Genomic DNA, 19,356 nt, shown 5'->3' on the forward strand with positions numbered 1-19,356 from the left:
GATGGGCTGTCTCCGTGTCACGTATGGTATCACCAGTTCCAGTAATCACCACAAACAAACCAAAATACCGATAAGCATCGTCTTCGAGAGCATGAGCCTAAGGAACCAAAAAAACCATCTGCCCCGTAATGCACTGTTCTGGGGTCATATTTCTGACAAAAAAGCCATCCCAGAGAAAGGTCCTATCTCCGGGTTGGCATTAGAATTGGAACCGAAACTAAGTTCCGAACACTTGTCATTCAATTGCAGCGGCCCCACAATCGCCTGACATGGCTTTCTAGTGACTTCCGGGAAAGATTTCTGTTCCCATGACGACGAAAGTGCCCTTTCATGCGCGACCGATCGTACAAGTGGCGCAACAGCCATCAACGAACGGCGATAATGGCGCTGCGTTGGGACGGATTGGTGCATTGGCAGTTCGGGACGCGGAGTACTTACGATGCGTTCTCAAGTGGTCCGTCGGTTCGGAGCCTTCGTTTTTTTCGAACCCACATTCCGTATCTTTCGAACAGTAATCCGATTTGGTGTTAGAATGTGATAACCGTGTCGCGATGGGAATGCTGGAACGCAAAAGAGTGCTTTAGATGATTCCGTTCCAACAAACATTTCTATTACAAACTTTGCGTGAAACCGTAGCCAGTTGAAGAGCATTTGCTTGGCTTGGGAAGAGCGGAATCATTTTCTGAGACTTACAGATCTGTCAAACGATCGCTTATCGCCGCGATCGCCGCGATCTCCAGGATGTGCGGTGAACCGTATTCTAGCGCGGTTGACGTAGCATCAAAGACCCGTTGATTGTGATCGGCGTGATTTGTTTAGACAGTGTCCACCGGTCAGTGCTGCAATTTATTGGCTTGGTTTCGAGTTTCGAGAGATACTTAGACAAGCTTTTTAAACAACATTACACGAAAGCTACGAAAAATGACTAGTATTCTTTGGCCACTTTTGGTGTCTGCAACTTTAACCCTTAACACGACAGATGCCACATTCACCTAATGACTCACCACCTTTCGAATGTATGGGACTCCCCAAAATCTTCAAACCATTCCCTTTTCGCCTGAATGAACATAGCGAGTCATCCCGAGACGCGAGGGAACCGGAACGTGAAGCGAAGCCGGGCAATATTTGCCGTCCTCTTATCAGCGTTTGTCGGACGCTCGTCGGGTTTCGTAACCTAGCCGGCCGGAGGGTTGGTCATGGTCGAGAATCGGTTCCGTTTGAGAGCGCAGAGCGTAAAAATAGACGGCTTGACCCAATGCAAGAATTGACGCCGCTCTAAAGTTCCTTTCAAAACGGAAAACACTCATCATAAAGAATGTTTGAACTAAACCAAAAGTATCATCAACCCCGGGTGATGGAGGACATTTCGGACTGAATCTGAACCCATTCTTTGATGGCGCACAACAAGCTTATCGGAGTGCGAACAGGTGTTGCGGATCGCGACGCTTGAGTCAGAGCGGCCACTCGATCCACTCGGCCGCGAATCGACTGATAATAAAGCCCAGATAAACGAGACTTTCCGCCCAAGGGAAGTTGCTGCACAACACCTGCGCGCCGCGATATGTGCAATCGACAGGTTGGACGAACTGTCAGGCGGGAGTCGCGCTCCCCGCTTGCCGTTCCCATCCAAAATTTGGCACAACCTGTCCCCGAGGGGAGAACCCAAACTTCGTATTGTTTGCGGAATGGCGCGCGGTGGGCTATATCTAATCGCAAACGCTTCACGTGGCGAAGGCGAAAATGTCAACCCCCGGCACGGAGCACCGTGAAGGTTCAGGAACGATTCGTAGGTTTCAATGTCAAAATGCGAAAAGGTTAACAAATTAACAGCAAAGAGCTTCCTGACATCCCCTTCGTCAGCTCCGCGTAAATTAGCGTAAAACTGAGAAAACTCAACCCGTAACAAAGCAGAGTGTTTTAATGATCACACCGCGTAATGCCGGGCGTGCGTTTCCACTCGGTTCGAGAAGTGTTTCGAATTGTTGACCCATTCGGAACGCCCCCTGATCGGATGAAAACAATGACCGGTGTTCACACACCACGCTTCCAAAGGCCTAGCCGCAGCCAGCGCAGGGCCGGCCGGCAAATTCATAACGATGGACGCCGCCACATGACGTAGGTCTAGGTGCTTTTTTCCAACCCACTCTAAATGCCAAATCATTCCGTGCCGTCCCCTTCTCGTTAGAGGTTCAATTTCGTCGGATTGTGGTGTGACTAATAGCCACCTGTGCGCGGCCGGCAGCAAGCAGCATGGCGGGCTACGTGCGTTTTGCGTATCATGATACTTACCCGCCGAAGTAGATCTTTCTCCACGTGCCCCTCTGGTATGTTTTATGGCCCAGCGGAACTGGTTCAGTTCCAGGATCCGGTACCCAGTGCTGCCTCCTTCTTTCTCTCTCATTTCTCGCCAAGTGTCAAGGTCAAGGTCGTGTTCGATGAAATATTAAGTCCAGTTTTAGATGGAGAAAACGAAAAGCCAGAGTAGTTCCCGGAGGGTGCGCAATTTGTCTGTACAAATCGCTTCTAGTTCAGATCTTACACTTATTATTGGCTGGGAAGTCACACTAGGCAGCAAACATTTGACGCTATCTTCACTTCAACCGACGACCATTAGATCATCAGCACCGCGCGTCGCTTCGTGTTGCTTGCCCAAATCCCCGGACGGCCACCCCCCCCCGGGGGCCTGGTTGACAATTGGTCAATTGAATGCACCCCAATTGGTTTAATTTGTCGTAACTCGATTTCTCAGGCCGTTCGCCGGGCCGGGAACGCAGACACGACGTGGACTATTGGTCTTTCTCAGGTGACACTCCCAGCTGCCGGCGATTGTGCAGTCAACAAATGCAACGCTTTTGAACCAAGTAGACCCGGCGCCGTACGCGGTGGCTCCAGACGACACCAGACACCACGGGTCACGGGATACGAGCCTGAAACCAGCACAGCACACGCAAGTCAAGTGTTGACACTCGAAGGAGGAACCGCGCGCTAAGTGCGATAAGAAAAGGATGATCACCGGGCGGGTTGATGGACCTTTATCCCGGGATATGCTGCGCCACTTGATGCGCTTTTTATAGTTCACAACTGGAGCATCTTCATATTCGCCGTCGTTTAGCCACAGGACGGGTGGTGTTAGTTGGTCTATCGTTTGGGGTTTTTGACGATCGGGATTCTACGCGAAAACCGGCTCCGTTGGGAATTCTAGGCAATCAAATGATGGGAAAATTTGGTGCGCACGCCAAACCGGTTGTGAAAAAAGCGAGAGTCATCGAGCTTATGTTCTCCACTCTCGAAAAAGGCATTTTAAGAAATCCCACTGCACGTGTCCGCAATCGTTTGCTGTTCATATCGATCGGTTCGATGAAAACAAATCGGTACGGCTTCCGGTTGTTGCTATATTACTGATTGCTGCGCTCGTGATGCAATTAATGTGCACAATTCGCCGCCCTATCTACAACCCGAGAGAACCCGAGGACCGCAGACGGGTGCAGTAGTGGGTGACGCGGGGGCCTGGGCGGACTTTTTAAACATGTTAATGTTTACCAACACTCAACACGTTGTCTGATAGACAGCTTCTAAAGTGCTCTGCAATTCCCGTGGGATTACGTGGGACGATTATTTGTCGTACTCCTTCGTGAGCCAGTTCTGTTCCTACTCAATGTTTATGCTTCTAATATTAGTTTAGCAATCATCAATATTCAAGCAGACAGCCAATGAGAATAGTTTAGCCGTTTTGGAGATTCGTTCAGCTATTGGTAGAAGAGCACAGGTTGGACATAACTTAACACAGCATTACGGTCTGGTGATAAGATAACGAACTAAACTATCCAAATGCTTTCCGATGGTTTCGGATACCGGCTTGCCCGAGGGGAACCCGTGACGCTGGTGCTATCAGCAAACGTGTTGCAATCGATCGTCTTACCTAATCTACTCGTTAAGCCAACACGAGCCTGCCTGCCGCCCTTGAAAGCCATAAAATCAATGCGCTATGCGTGCGGCACACGAAGTTACTCTCATTTGATTGTGAACTACTTTCGTTTAAAAGCTACTGTCTTTAAACTACTTTCGTTTTCTCACGACTCTAATAAAGTAGTTCCTTATGCTGAGTCTGATTGCGAAACAACTTTCATTGCAGTGACGGTCATCCGGTCGGAGCCAAATTCGCAACGAAATCGGAAATTGAAGAAATTGGGAAACCATTCTGTCGCCCACGGCCGCCCAGGACTGACGCTCTGTCTGTCAAGGCTCTGTTTTGATCCTGCCAGTGTGTGTTCGCGGTATCGTGCTACGGCAAAGACTATTGTGATCCGGCCACTGGCATTGTGATCCGTCCACTGGCATTGTGATCAGTTGCCACAACCAGTGTTGAGAGTGCGTTTTGCGTTTGCGTTAGGAGACGTCTCAAGGCCGTCGTTCGAGATTCGGGAGTGTGTTACTTTGCGTGAGGCAACCAGAAATGTCGATCGACGAATTCTGGCGCCGAATGGCGGCGGTGAAGAGTGCCCTCGGCTCATTCGTTGACGTCATGAAAGCTCCAGCCCGGGCCAACAACCGGTTGGATCTTCTGCAACTGAAAATCAGGTGTGTGATCCTGTAGCTATAAAGCGCACAGCCAAGGGATCGCGTAGAGGTGAACTTGGCCTTAAACATCATCAATGGCCAACATAATCCAATGGAACTGTAGAAGTTTAGTTGGCAAAAATGTTCGTCTCTGATTAACCAGGATGTTGAAAACCTTATCGCGGTTATGCCTGCATCGCTTTTAAACCCCCAAGGGGACTTTAATTCCCATGAATACGAATGTGGTGGACAATCGGAAGACACCGTTGCCCCAATCAGAAACATGATTTACAATAGACATAAGTTGAAGATTCTCAATAAGGAAGAAGCAACTAGGGCGGTACGTACTAGTGTCAGTGCATTCGACTTGTTTCTCTGCACCCTGTCGCTTGTCCCGGATACTAAGTGGACCTATCCCTATAATAACCTATCCAGGATCCAGTCGGCAATGACCATCTGCCGATTGAAGTGATGATCACTAGATCGTTCAGGAGATAGTAGACAGATCAAATGTGACTTGACGAGGCATATCAATTGGACGAAACATAGAGAGCTCGTAGCCGTTTCGCTTTCTCACCTAGCACGTACTTTTTAAAAACTTTCACTCCTCGGTATGACAAGAACTGTCATGCGATATTCCAAGCGAAGAAGGAGGCCTTTAGACGACTCCGTAACACTGGCTCCTCGAGCTTATACGACGAGTGTAAGTTCCTGGAAAAGAAGTATAAAAACTTGCTTAAAGCAAAAACGAAAGGATGCTGGCATAAATATTTTCAAGAACTGTAGACTTTCACTTCGCTTAGCTCGCTCTGGAATAAGGCTAAAAGGATGCGAAACTGCAAAAAAAGTTAACGAGAGCGAAGGTGTTTCTTACAAACGGCTGCAAGTCTGCCGTGCCTTCGTTTCAGCGCAGAAATGCAGCCAGAATGCGTTGGTAGGTGATCCTGACGTCCCGACCATTTGATCGAGATCTGTTTTGCTTTCCTCTCCAGCAAAAATTTCATTCAATGACGGGATCAAATGAGGAACAAATTGCTTCATAATCTTACCTTGGTGTGCGTTGGACTGACAGCCTCGTTTTGCAATTTCAAACATTGTTTGAGCCACCGAAATGGTGACCTTGGTGATGTTCGCAACTGACTGGTGTGCCAAAATGATCCAAGGGGCCAACCATGTTTTTGTTGCGCTAATCAATGCTTACGCCTATCAGTGTTTTTTTTGTTTTCGGCTACTGTCTGGATTGCCCTTAATAGGGTCATGACTTTCGGCAATAACAAGATTAATCATTTTTCATTTAATTCCACATGTCCGGTGTGTGATAATTTTGGGGCTGCACGAGTGGTCCAAACAGAAACAGATCCTACGTCAATGTTTCATTCATCGTCCTACCAATCGTTCTGATCGCGGATCCAAAATGATTCTTGGTGGGAGAATTTCGCAATCGTGTCTTCCCGTGACTAATCGAAAACATGATTTGACCGCGCAAGCATACCACGACGCGCTGTTTGCGTTAGCTGTTACGCACGTTGTGCTAGTAATTAATATCTTCCTCCCCACAGTGGCGGCTTCCTGGTGGCCGGTTCGGTGGGTTCTATTTGTCCAGAAGCTTTTCACCATTCTTGACGCCCATGACGCGACCGTGTGCTTCCCATGCTGAAGGTATTTTAGATGGTCATTAGAATTGATCAAAGTCTGTGTTTTTGGCACGCTAGTTTAAAAGTTTTAACCTTCCGGAATGTCAAATTGGTTGCGCACAAAATGGCACGAAAGAGAAGACTGGTTCTGATGGCTCTGCCTTAGAAGACTCGTCAATCTTTTCTGTTCTCACAAAAATATGTTGCCTGTCGACATGATGCTGTGCTGGGCCTCATTTCATTTCAACACACGACACATATCGAGTGTGTGTCGTTCGTTCTCCCGGGCCCCGAGGTTTGAATGTAAAACCCGCCCCTAATTGGTACTTTAATTTAGATGAAACTACATTTTATTGTTCAGCCACGGGATGGAGATTGTTACAAGAGATCTTCAGGCAGGCGGCATCGTTGAGTTAGGTCAGTTTTAATGAAGATCATTTCCCATGTTGATCATGTGATGGAAGTAACCTCTTTGTGTTGATAATCTAATTGTGTTGTAAAAAGTAATGAATGTACAAAACGCCTTCTAAACTTTGATCCTATGATGTTAACAACCATCCTCACGATGTAACGCTAAAGGCCTAATGGATATTTAAATAATTCACTCTATCGCTTCCGTAGTGCTTTCTTTGTTACCGAACAAAGACGGCATCAGAAGCAGATCATGGTTATGGTTTCATATATGGACTTTAAAATTTAATTTTATCGATTTCATCACTGTAATTGGCGTAGGAGAAGCCATTATAGGAGACAATTCAAAGGGCGCCACCACTCACATTCAGAACCGCATCCACTTAAAGCTGCTGGTCGCTTAACAGGGGTTGGACTGCAAAATTGAATTTTGATTGATGTTAATTTGTAATGTCACACCGCCCCGGCACCCCGGGTCCCTGCGACTGTACCTCAGCATCTATGCCTAGCATCGGAACGGTAACACGATCGAGAATCATGCGCTCCGACCGAGCACATTGGTTCGCTGACCCACTAGAACCTTGCGCCACCGATGCATCTCGCAACCGTCCGTGGCGGCGCCCTAGATCTAGCAGAAACCGATTTTTGTTTCCCCGATTGACGTTACGATTAAGTGATGGTTTCGTTCGACTTCTGTCTTCCAGCAAAACGGATCACCCGGTGCCCCAACGACGAACCATGCTTGTGAAGGAGGTCTGTAACCGGCGATGTATCCTAACATCGGCCGGACTGCTGCTGCTCGCCAGTGGCAGCTTCTTCATCCTGTTCTTTCCGATCATCTTCGAGGACATACTGCACGAGGTTCGTATAAAGTCGGGGGCGCACAGTCGGGTGTGAGAAAATCAAATACCGTGAAGCTACCATCGTAGAGACCGTGGACAGCCGATTGACTCTTAATTAACCCTTGTTGGATTCGTTGGAGGTGTTCACGGCCAGTTCTCAACGTGAACGTGACCCGCAAAGATCAATGCGCAGACGCGCAGATGTTTGGAGCGCCGATTTAATTAACCGTCTTTATGCTATCCTTGTGCAGGAGTTAAAATTGCGGCCAAGTTCGCGGGGGTACGATGCCTGGGTGTCGCCACCGTTCCCGCTGGCGATGGATGTGTATTTCTTCAACTGGACCAACCCGGAAGACATCACGAACCATTCGACGAAACCGATCCTCGAGGAGCTCGGTCCGTATCGGTTCATCGAGCGGCCGACAAAGGTGGACATCGCGTGGCATGACGCCAACCACACCGTGAGCTACCGGAAGAAGAGTGTCTATCACTTCGACGAGGAGGGGAGCAATGGCAGTCTGGACGATGTGATCAGCAGCATCAATATAGTGGCCGTGGTAGGTATTCGCTAAACTGAAACAAGTTGAATCGAATCGAGGGTCGGGTCTTAATTAGCGATAATCATTACATCATTGTGCAATGACGTAAAATCATGATGTGAAAGCAGCAAATCATTCGTGGTTAATGACATAGTGTGAAAAAAGATACTCATCGTGAGGTTTTCAAGACATTTTTTGTTTTCTTTTCGCAACCTTGCTGCTTAAAATTAAATCATTCTAATTATCCAACGGTCTATTACAGTCTGCGGCGAAGAAATCAAAGTACTGGAACTATCTGCGACAGAAGGGCGTTTCGATGGGCTTCAAGCTGTACGATCAGCAGATCAATGTGGTGAAAACGGCCGGCGAGCTTCTGTTCGATGGCTACGAAGACAACATGGTGCTGATGGGCAAACACTTGTTCAACGACGAAGACATTCCGTTCGATCGTGTCGGATGGTTCTATACGGTAGGGAACCGACCCTCTGGTAATCCGAGGATGAGCATGCTCTTATAAGTTGTTTTCCCTTTTCAGCGTAATAATTCGGCTGATCTGATCGGTCATTACAACGCGCACACGGGCGTCGACGATATCAACAAGCTTGGCACGATGGGCGAATGGAACTATCAGCCACGGACGGACTTCTTCGAGGGAGGCTGCGGTATGCTGAACGGCTCGGCGGGTGAATTCTATCCCCCAGGGCTCTCGAAGGACCGGCCGGTAGAGCTCTTTACGCCCGATATGTGCCGCAGTTTACCGCTCGAATTTGAGCAAGAAGTTACGGTGCATGGCGTAAAGGCGTACAAGTACGCTGGTGATCGGCGAGCGATCGACAACGGCACACTCTTTCCCGAGACGGCTTGCTTCAGTGCGGGCGAAGTAGTCCCCTCCGGGGTGTTAAATATTTCCTCCTGCCGCTACGGGACACCCGTTTTTGTGTCCTTCCCGCACTACTACGGGGCCGATCCGTTCTATCTGAATCAAGTCGAGGGCCTGCAACCGTCGAAGGAGAAGCACCAGTTCTACATGTCACTCGAACCGGTACGCGGTCAGGGCTATAAATGTCGATGGCATAGTATTGATCGTTCCTTTTTTTGTTTAGACCACCTCCGTCCCGCTTGATGTTGCCGCACGCCTTCAGCTGAACATTATGATTGAGCCATACGAGAACGTTAAGTAAGTGGTCTCTAATAATCGCCTGTACTGAAAGTATACTAAAAGCCGGTATCCGTTTCCTAGTATCTTCGCCGACGTCAAGCGTGTATTCTTGCCCGTTCTGTGGTTCGAGCAGCACGTCTTGATGCCACCGGACCTCGTCGGTGAAATCGCCTTCGCCCTTACCGTACCATCCATCGTTCGGTTCGCTGGAATCGTAATGGTTGTCTGTGGCGCCGCAATGCTGCTCTGGATGCCACTGGAACGTATGCTGTGCCGGAGGGGACGCGTTGCGTCCGCTAACCGACATCAGGCCGCAACCCATAACGGAATACATTCCTTCACCAACGGGGCCGATAAGTGTTTGCTCCATTCGTCGGAGAAAAACGGTAAACCGACGACGATCGTCCTGGTCGATAGGCTGCTGGTGGAAAAAGCGGAAAAACAACCGCTTCCGGACTGTGTCACGCTGCCCGGGAATCACCCAGCGATCGAACCGGAAAGCTTTCCACTGATCGACACAAAGGGTACAACGATCGTAAAGTCATGAGGAAGAAGTTGGGTAACAACGGGGACAGTCGTGCATTTTGACGCACCGATATCGGTGGTTTTGTACCAGGGTTCCTAGAGCACGTTCCGCGTGAGCACGACCCAAGAGCGATAGTATGACTGAATCGATCGGATGATTGATAGGATTTAGTGAAAGACACTACCGTAAACATTACCACATTAGAACGACAGCAAGTGTGTCCCGGGGAAGGGAGAATCCTCATTACAGTAGCAGCTTACCACTTGGCCGCATCAGGCGAACGCATTAGGCTGTTCAGGCGGTCTTACGATAGAGATCTATACGCTAAGATTACGGTGTTTTGTTGATCGCATGATTCTATGGTAATACTGGTACCATTTTTCTGTAGTCTTCGTTCCGCTGAGGAGCATTATTTACTCACTTCTTAAAACAACTTTACGCGACGCCACACAACACCGATTTTCCGATATCTCGTTTAGCTGCGACTCGGAGACCAGATCCACACACGCCCCTGAGATTAAGTTTAGTTCCCCATTTTAACGTAGAATCGAGAAGACCGTTCGAGTTCTCGAGGCCAAAGGATTATAGCCCGTATTGTTCCCGCTAAAAAAGAGAAACATTCTGCTTAGACTAAGATTAAGTTAGCTAAGGTTAGCGTTTTAGCATTCCCTGTGCTCCACACATCACGTACCACACCAATCGTCCAGTTTTTGTATCTTGTTGTGGTGCCCACGTTCGTGATAACAGTGACGAGATCCTAGCTTAATGTGCAATTATCGGATCGTGATGCCAACGATTCTTAACTGCGGGTTCACATCAGGCAAATCTTGCACGTCGCGCTTCCAGTTTACCTCGACAGTCCGCGTGAGTGGCTTTCGCGTAGGGAAAGGGGCAGTTGTGACAAGCATAACGCCCGAATGTGAATGTGCAAGAAGTGTGTTGGTAAGCGTTCGTTTATTGTTAAAAAGACAATCCAACTATGCATGCTATAGGATAAGAAAGAAAGTAAAACAGGCTGTGTACGTGTGCCAGTTCCAGAGTTTTTTTTGTTTCGGTTTAGGAATGATTTTCAATGGGATAATATCACACTAACTTCTGCCTTCGTACGTTTCTGTTGATTGAATCTTAGTATTAATCTTTTCGGACGTCGCCGACGTTATGCTAACATAATGTTTCAATGTTTTCTAACTTCGTTCTTGTGCTCGGTTTCGGTACAGATGGTTTTTGTTAAAGGAATTGCTGTGTTTTTCGTAGGCAATGATTTTGTTTTACAGCATTTTGGTGTTCAACTTTCTTTACAGAACAAATGGTGGCACGACTGCGCCCTGTGCCTGGTGGAACCGCATTTGACCCTCTGAACATTGCTAAGTGTTCTAAATTAATGTGAACTTTAAAATGTGGCAATGTCTATCAGGTAAGTTTATTCTATGACCAATTTATTCTATTGTACGATACAATTTTATTAATCACTAGTATTCTTCTTTGATAAAGTCACTAATCACTATGATATGATACAAAAATCCTTAAAACCTTCCTAATCTTTCAGCACAATGTTTGAAATTATCCGTTACGGTGAATATTTTAAAAGAAAATCATCTTTGTGATTGCAGCGCCACCTAGCGTTCGTCACTTTCAAAGAAGTTGCATGGGAGTTATATTGGTTGCATGCAATACTTTTGAATCGCAACTGACGATTGCGAGCTCTGAATGAGTTTTTCACCGGAGAAGGAACCGTAAGCAGTGAATTCAATCACTGCTCCAGTTGCTCGAGTCACGCCGTGTTTGAGCAAATCCTCCTGAGCCTCCAATTGCTGTTTGCCATCTTTCAATCATTCGCCAAATTACCTTCGAACCAGCAGGCCGACCCAGCCGAGCACACGGGATCGAATGCTTCCCCACTGAGCTAATGACCGCTACCGGTGGTGCTTGGCATCACATTAACCAATTTATCTAACCGCCTGTTGAGCCCGTCCGGCAGACCGGTTATAGATTTTTTCGGCCCGGGGGAAAGGCTCGCCATTTAAAAGCTCATAAACAAAAGCGCGCGCGCGCAAGGAGTTGAGCAAATTATGGTGAAAAACACGATGATTGCACAGTTTCGGTGGCAGGTCAGCGGTGGCCAATCACTACAGTCCATCCTCCCCACAATGACGTCACTCGGGGCGGATCGGGGCACCGGGGTTCTACGGATCCGCAACCCTAAAAGCACACCGTGGCCCCATGGCGTGGCAAGTGTTCGTTTTTATGCTGTGTTTCCTGTTTTTTTGCTACGGAATGCTTTCTGCCGATGATTGGATTGGCCTCCTTCCCATGCCGTTCCCGCTCTCTCTCTCTCTCTCGAGGGCGAATCATTTGCATCTCCGAGGTGTCATCCTCGGCCTCGAACTCACCGTTAATCCCCGGCGTGGGCTCAGGTCACGGTTTCACGATCATTGCCAATATTAACCATTCATCGCTGGGTGGGTTATAAAATTTACGACCGCCCAACCCAAAGGGAAGATGCAAAAGTTAAAAACGAGGCCAACAAGCGGACAACAAACCCGAAGCGAAAGGCACTGGCAACCCTCTCTGCCGAGCGAGTGGTCCGGTGAATCAGGATCAGGGTCCGGGTGCTGGCCACATGTGATACCGCGAAGAACATGATTCCCGATCGCCAACCGGCTCTCCAGAAGCATAGTTTGCGTCACTCCGCTGCGTAGTTTCGTATCAGGTTTTACTCACACGCCGTCCCAGAACGGTTGTTTGATGCCTTTTTCTTTTCTCCATCTGTTTGTCCTCCGTTCTTTTGGGTTCTGATTTTATTTTTATTGATTTCAACGATTATTACATCCGTTTATCGGACTCAGTCAAATTAAGCCCGTCCGTATGAGGATCATTGGCCCGGCTGTTTGCCGCTTGCGCCGGTCACCTCTTTCGAGAAATTTGGAGACACCCGGCCAATTGTTGGCCAACATGAGTGCGCTTCACTTCATTTCGGATACTTTCTCCAGCTATTGCTGGCTATTTTCTGTACCAAAATAATATATGATACAAACCATTTTGTGAAGGGCAGAGGAACATAAAGACGATCACAAAAGGATTGGAAAAACCATGAATTGAACCCCGTTTGGGTTGAGAGTTTTAAGCCAAAGAACTGGCCAGTTTTGCTTCAAGAACACAATTCAATTCTAAGCTACTTCACGGAATCCGACTACCCGAAGCACCGACTTTGAAGCATAAAACACCAACATTGTCCCGCCAGACTTGGGAGGGACGCATGACCCACACCTAATCCGCAACCCATCCACGTTCCACTTATTTATAGTTTCATGTTCGGCGTCGTCGAGCGATTTTATTTGAAAAATAAGCAAATTCTTCTATGGAAACCGGCGGGACTGGGCCGAGCCACTGGCTATCATTTCGGTTCCGGAGACCGATCGACCGGACCGGACTCTTCTGCGTTCTATTTCCAGCGCACCGGCACCAGCACGGAGTGGCCTGGACCAAAACATCGGTCCGCATCGGTGCCCGCCGGTCCGAATTGAGGCCAGTCCGTCGCCGTCGTCGCGGAGGTGCTGGTTGCCGGCCGGCCGGCCGGCCGGCTCGGCCAGCCGGCTGCCGGTAAACCTGCGCCACAACAACAACGGGGTCACGATGCGGACGCCGGATGGACGAGCAGGTTTAAACACACACCCGTTGAGCCGCCGGAGTGCGCACGCGCGCGCGCCCCACCCGGCCAAACCTCAATTTTATGCTCCAACGCTCCACCAACGGCGGTTGCTGACTAATGCTGCGGCCCCTGACGCTGGCGGGATCTAACGAAAACGCCTTCTTCTGCCGTGAGTCTGTGAGTGTGGTTCAAGATTGAATCCAAAGCGAGAACGTCGTCGTGCAGATAACAAATTCAAAACCGGAATGTCTTCCGCCGGACAAAACGCTCCGAGTAAAGATCCCGCTATATCCCGCCTTGTTGTAGTCCCGGCCGGAGTCCGGCTTTTCTTGATCAAGGTGATCCGATCTCGGATGCGTCACTTGACGCTCACGAACCTCGTCTGTTAAGGGTGGCAAATTTATTACGCATCCCGGTAATGGACAGAGTGCATTTTTGTCCGTGAGCCACAAGGCAGCCTCGGTCGATCCCTGTTTGAACCCTACGTGGTCGAATCAGCGGAAAGGCATCACTTCACTCTGACCCACAACACACACACACACGAACACACACATGGGGTCCAGCTAACGGTCAAACGCGGAGTTCGCGGAGTTCGGATGATCGTTCGCTTTAACAACGGTGGATGGAAAAGTTCTCGCGTGTCTTCGCAGTTCTCGGAGTTCTTCTTCTTTTGCGCCACGTTCCGTGTTGCTGCTTGCGGTTGTTTACTCCGTCGGTGCGCGCGCTTCGTCACCTCAGCGCACCAACCCACCGCGCGGCGCACCGGGTCGGCTTATAATTCGCTTCGGGAAGAAAGAAATGGGGGCCTCCCCGCCCCGGGGGAATGGGAGGAATCACCCGGCCGGCGACGGTGACTGGCGGGGATTTAACACGAAAAAGGAGGGCATCGCCATCATCTTCATTACCGCGGGCGGAGCGCTCGATCATCGTCATCGCCACATCGCAACATCATTGTCAACAATAACAACCACCGTCGGCTGGCCACTTGACTCGACAATCCGGATTTTTCCCGGGGAACCCCCTTTCCGAGGCGGTCATTAAGTCACCGAACGCGGGGAGTCTTGAACTCAGTCTTGATTTTTGCGTCTTTCCTCCAACCAGGAGTCATTTGGCAAGATTTGACGTAGAGGCACCTTCGACAACTCGGTACCGGTAAATTTCGTTTTGCTCAGCAGGACAAGGCAAATCCGGTGGCCACATTCATCGGCCGCGCACGCGCTTCTTGGTTTCCCGGCTTTTTTCTTGACCACTGGCTTGGCCATTAGTTTGTCACGCATTACAACGGAGTGGCCGCTCGCGATTAGCCACGGCTTTCGTTTGACATAAAAACAACGAACGTAAACCTACCGGGCACGTAAATCTACGAGCACGCGCTACCGGCCGGCCCCGGTGGCCACGGCGATAAAGGAGGCTCGTGCCCGGTGCAGTGCGTGACGCAAAAACACATCAAGGAACCCCGTACGTGCCGGCAACGGCTCAAGGAAACCAAGTGTCTTGGCTTCCGTTCCGCTGCAACTATCGGCAGCGGTGCAGCGATTGTTTTTTCCCGTTTCTACGCGATACTTTAAACGGGCGGCGCACACGTGTACGGAGTGATACGGAGCTCCTGGACTTCGGCGGCCTTCATTGATTTGTCCCGCGTGGCGTGTCGGCTTATTGGTGCGCCCGCTTTTCGAACCCGCTCCGAACGAAACAGGTTTATTTTTATCCGTCAGCCGTCGCGGTTGTTTGTTTGTTGTGTGTTTCGCGACAACAATGATGGCCGGCCGGTGGTGCAGTGTTCATCACCCGCGTTCCGTCACCAACGTGTGCGCCGGGTAATTGAATAAGAAGGGAAAGTGTTTGCTTTTTCTGGAATTAAAATCAACAAAAGGATTAGCGATATTTGGTTTGCAAATACACGCCTTTCGCCTTCTTCGTTGATCCTTTCGCTAAGACATTTGATCCTCAAGTTGGCCACAGTACATGCTGGATGATCGTTCGAAGGCGGCGAACAGGTGTCAAAACTGTTGGAGAATTTGTTCGAAGCGGACTGGTAAGGGATCAGGGAAACAGGGAAAACCTTGTAAACGTAACAGGGAAAACCTTGTAAACGGGGCTTCAGTTAGCTTTTTTTTTATTCGTTTGTGTACCACCTACATTATTCTACAAATCTGTGGTTTTGTCAACGATTGTTGAAGTTTAACGCAGGATTAACTTGTAGAATGAATAACACAAGCACCAGGGCCACAGCAATATACTGACCCGCGATCTTTAAAGCAACACAAAATCTGTGACGACTGATGAAGACTTCAGACTTAACAGAGTTTTTAATTCATGTTTAATGTCTGTTGGTTGCGTTGACCTGGAACTCGGCCTCTTATCCTAGACCTTCCCCGGAATATAAAATTTCCCACCCTTCAATAAGAAACATAAGATCAAAAACAATTCTCGATCGGATTCTGTGGATCCTCCCGGAAACATTGCCGGGTTTCCACTTCAACGACGTGACTTTTGGCACCTTCTCTACCATCCGGTTCTTGACTCCCAATGTAATTTCCCACGCTTCCGTGTGCGGTATCTGTGGTTCCCTGAAAGACAAAAAAACCCAACAAAACACGACAAATTAATTGACTTTTATCAGCAGCAACCGATTACCCGTACGAATCAAAAGCTGTCATCATTCATCCATTGGTTTGTTTGGTGGTTAGCAGCAGGCATTCAATTCCGCTTGGACATAGAACCACAAGGAATGGGACCACTAGTACTCGAAACCACCGACAAGGCGGGAATCACGTGTGATAGTTTCAAACGTTAAGGGCGATAACACCACCGCCACCGACAACCGCGCTCCCGTTCCGACGATAAGGACTACGCAAAGGGACCTGTTTATCAGACCGTTTTGCGTTCTGTTCCGTTCCGTTTGTGGTTCCGAATTTGCTCACAATCCGATTATGGGTTTGATAACGGGCCGGGTTCGGTTTGTCGGGTCGTGATCGTGCGTGATGACCACAGCGCACCACCCACAGTCTGAGGGTCGATCTTGTGATAAGGGGTGGCGCAGGGTTGGGAGCCGGGCGGAAACAAAGAGTTTGGAAAAACCGCACCACGAGAACCTTCCCAGGCTCGATCGGGGGAAGGAGCTCTCTTTATCGCCCACTGTCGCGGTAGATAAAGATGCCGGTGAGTTGGATCTGGTTGTCGGAGCTGTGGGTGGGTCTTATCGGGCGACAGAAAGAGAAGGCGTGCGTGTGTGACAACCGCTCCACGGAAGTGTAAGATCACCCGAAAGGTCGAACCACTTTCTAAGGCTTTGAGGTAAGCAAAAGCTCAACCAGACTTCCACGGGCCGTCCACTGGATTCTATTTGCGTGCACTAAAGTTAGCTCGTGTGTCACCTAAACCGAACACTAAAAACAAACAGCCCATAAATCGGCCACATGACAGTAGAAAAAATGGCATCCTGGCAATCACTTGGAGCTTTCGGACTCTCGGGTGGCCCTTTTGTGTGGCTTCTGTGGGTTAACTTCTGTCGCCGTCGGTGACAGGGCCAGTAATTGCTGAACTTTCCGTTCATAAAAATAATCGTCAAACGCACACACATAAGCGCGCGCGTGTGACGGGCCGGCTCCCTGCGAATCCCAGTCTCGTCCACGCAATGGCCGGTGGGGTCGGAACCCAGGAACTGACAACGTGACGGGGCCATTTTGTGTACCGTTTGGGGCGCGAAAGCCATCGTCATCATCAACGGCGCTGATGGGGCCCTCGGGGCAGCTCATTACAGGTGCCGCGTAAGCCGGGGCCCAACAGACGCCAGCGGCAACGGCAGCAGCAGCAAGTGCGTCCCTTTGCCAACCAGACGAGCAAACAAACAAACAATTAAAACGACAAACAACCGGTAGATAAGAGGGGGGCTCTCTGTTGTTTTTGTCCCGCTCCGGTGCCGGTTCCATCGAGCCGGCGAGCTTTGTCGGCCTAAGAGTCGGTTAGAGAAAGAGAGGCAGGTAGAGAAAAGGACAAAGAGAGAGAGAGAGCAGCTAGGGGTATTTACCGGCGCAACTAATCAACAATAATAACGCAGCAACTAATAATAATTTGTGAAAATGTGTCACATCAATCCGTTAGTAACGGATCGGGTGTTTGAATCTGACCGATCGGTCCGATAAAAGTGAAACAACCCAACCCCTTACCGCCCGCCCCAATCAGTCGGTGGTGGTGTTCCGCGAGTGGCCAGAGTATCGATTGTTTTCCGTCCGCATTAACCGGCCGGTCGGTTAAAGAAGGTGAACTTGACATTCACGCCACTGTCGCCGGTCGGGTGTTGCGTTACACTTTCGGCCAACGTAACGTAACGTCGGCCGATGTGTGTAGCGCATAATTAGTGCTAATACATTACTTCATAAGCCCCATAAGCCGGCGAAGGCCGAACATCGCCGCCGGGCCGCTAGTCTGTCTGTAGTTAATGTCCTGACGGAGCTGATAATTGGTCGTACAGGTCGCCCCCGCGGATAGGCGGATGGTGGCCATTTGCAGTAAGAATGTTTTTGGGACGACCGACGGCCGTGTCCTGGCTTCCCGACTACCCGCCGCGGCCATCAAGGTGAATCCGCCGTCGTGTCGCGTCGTGGTGTCAAGTGATTGATATTCGGGTTTGTTTAATTGGATTTGGGAAGCTTGTTTCTTTCTTGGACGGTTTTATTCGAAAATGTTGCCGACGAGGATTGAGGTTAGTGCGATCGATCAGAGGAAGCCAGCTTTATTGAGCTTCTCTGTCATCTTCTCTGTCTCTCTTGTTCATAAAAGTCAAATTGTGTCCAGTCGTATCCGGTTTATTGACACAAAAACATGGTTTTGAGTGTTATAACACATGGGCCTAAAAGTACCGAGCCTAACACATAAATGGCATCAATCGGTGTCACCAATTTAATTAGTCACCTAAAACTTCAAGGAGCCGTCCATTGACTTACCAGGTATCGGAAGTTGGTCTAATCGAATCTGTTTCACCATCCGGCCGGACTGGACAAACTACCGAGTGAATCCTTGAAAACGCCCCCAGTCGCGGGATGCTGTGCCATCGGAACGCGTGGCAGTGCCGAGTGCCAAAAACCGGTTGCCACGGAAACCCCCGAAAAGCGTCACATGACGCTGCGGGTAGACGTCAGCCTCAGCCGCTACTGCAGGATCATTTGCCGCCGTCGCCATCAATGACGCAGAACGATGCGGTGTTTACGGTGATAGCCACTCTAGGGGCCCAGAACTCGGCCGGGGGACGCCCCGACAACGACCGGTGTTGTGGCAGGTACTCGACGTCGTGCGCCGCTCGTTACCGCGCCCGGGCTGTTGGTTTAGTCACCGCTACCTGTTGTTTGTCTGCCTGCCTGCCGGAAGGCCGGCCGGCTGTCCGGCGGAGACTCGCGCTCGTCGTCAACAGATCGTTAGCGGGCCACTTCCTCTCCACACGGCCAGTCTAGACCGGGTGTGTGGCAGGCAGCCCACCGTAATGTAGCGTGCTTTATCACCGTCTGACGACTAATCCTGATTGCAATTCAATGTTAATGCATTACCGCGCGCACCTTAATGGGCCGTTTAAGAAGCCGTCGTGAGGTGCTCGATGGAATGTGGGCGGCACTTGTCTCCCAGGAAGGTGCATTCCGTCACAGACCTAGACTTAAGGGGGCCCGGTGCGTTGGCTAAACAGCGAAAAATGGGGAATCAGATGGCTTGCGTCGCACGTAACGCCTGATAATGACGTGACGCGGCGCGGCGTGGCGTGGCGCGGCGTTGTCTTGCGCAGATACGGTCGGGTGCGCGTGCGTGTTGAAAGTAAAACCATGTGTGGGGTAGCGGAGGGTAGCTCGCGGACTGTAATCTGTTGCTTGGCCACACCACCACTCAGGCGAACGCGTGTCTGAGACGCAATGACGCGCAGGTCGCGGCCGACAAAGCCGCGCGTGGCCCCGTAGCCTAATTGACCGCGCCACGACCGAAGCCGGTCCGGTCTTTGTGCGGAACGTCGCCATTGTCCGCCGACTTGACGGTGGAGTAGTCCCGTCATCCGGT

At 49.9% G+C, this 19,356-nt stretch overlaps 1 protein-coding gene across 1 annotated transcript; it reads left to right on the plus strand.

Annotated features, from left to right (window-relative positions):
- The first annotated feature begins 7,312 nt into the window (after window positions 1-7,312).
- On the plus strand, window positions 7,313-9,940 carry LOC128274262 (protein peste-like). The gene is made up of 6 exons (XM_053012397.1): window positions 7,313-7,463; window positions 7,696-8,001; window positions 8,246-8,452; window positions 8,519-9,025; window positions 9,087-9,160; window positions 9,224-9,940. Exons 1-6 carry the CDS (start codon window positions 7,341-7,343, stop codon window positions 9,687-9,689), a joined length of 1,683 nt encoding a protein of 560 aa, XP_052868357.1. The 5' UTR covers window positions 7,313-7,340; the 3' UTR covers window positions 9,690-9,940.
- The last annotated feature ends 9,416 nt before the right edge of the window (window positions 9,941-19,356 follow it).

Source organism: Anopheles cruzii, chromosome 3, assembly GCF_943734635.1.
Source record: "Anopheles cruzii chromosome 3, idAnoCruzAS_RS32_06, whole genome shotgun sequence".
NCBI lineage: Eukaryota > Metazoa > Arthropoda > Insecta > Diptera > Culicidae > Anopheles > Anopheles cruzii.

Excerpts from the sequence above, each read along its gene's own strand:
- LOC128274262 (XM_053012397.1), top strand. The coding sequence starts at position 7,341 with ATGCTTGTGAAGGAGGTCTGTAACCGGCGATGTATCCTAACATCGGCC. Across the intron at positions 7,464-7,695 it reads TCGAGGACATACTGCACGAG|GAGTTAAAATTGCGGCCAAG; the intron begins GTTCGTATAAAG and ends ATCCTTGTGCAG. Across the intron at positions 8,002-8,245 it reads GCATCAATATAGTGGCCGTG|TCTGCGGCGAAGAAATCAAA; the intron begins GTAGGTATTCGC and ends GGTCTATTACAG.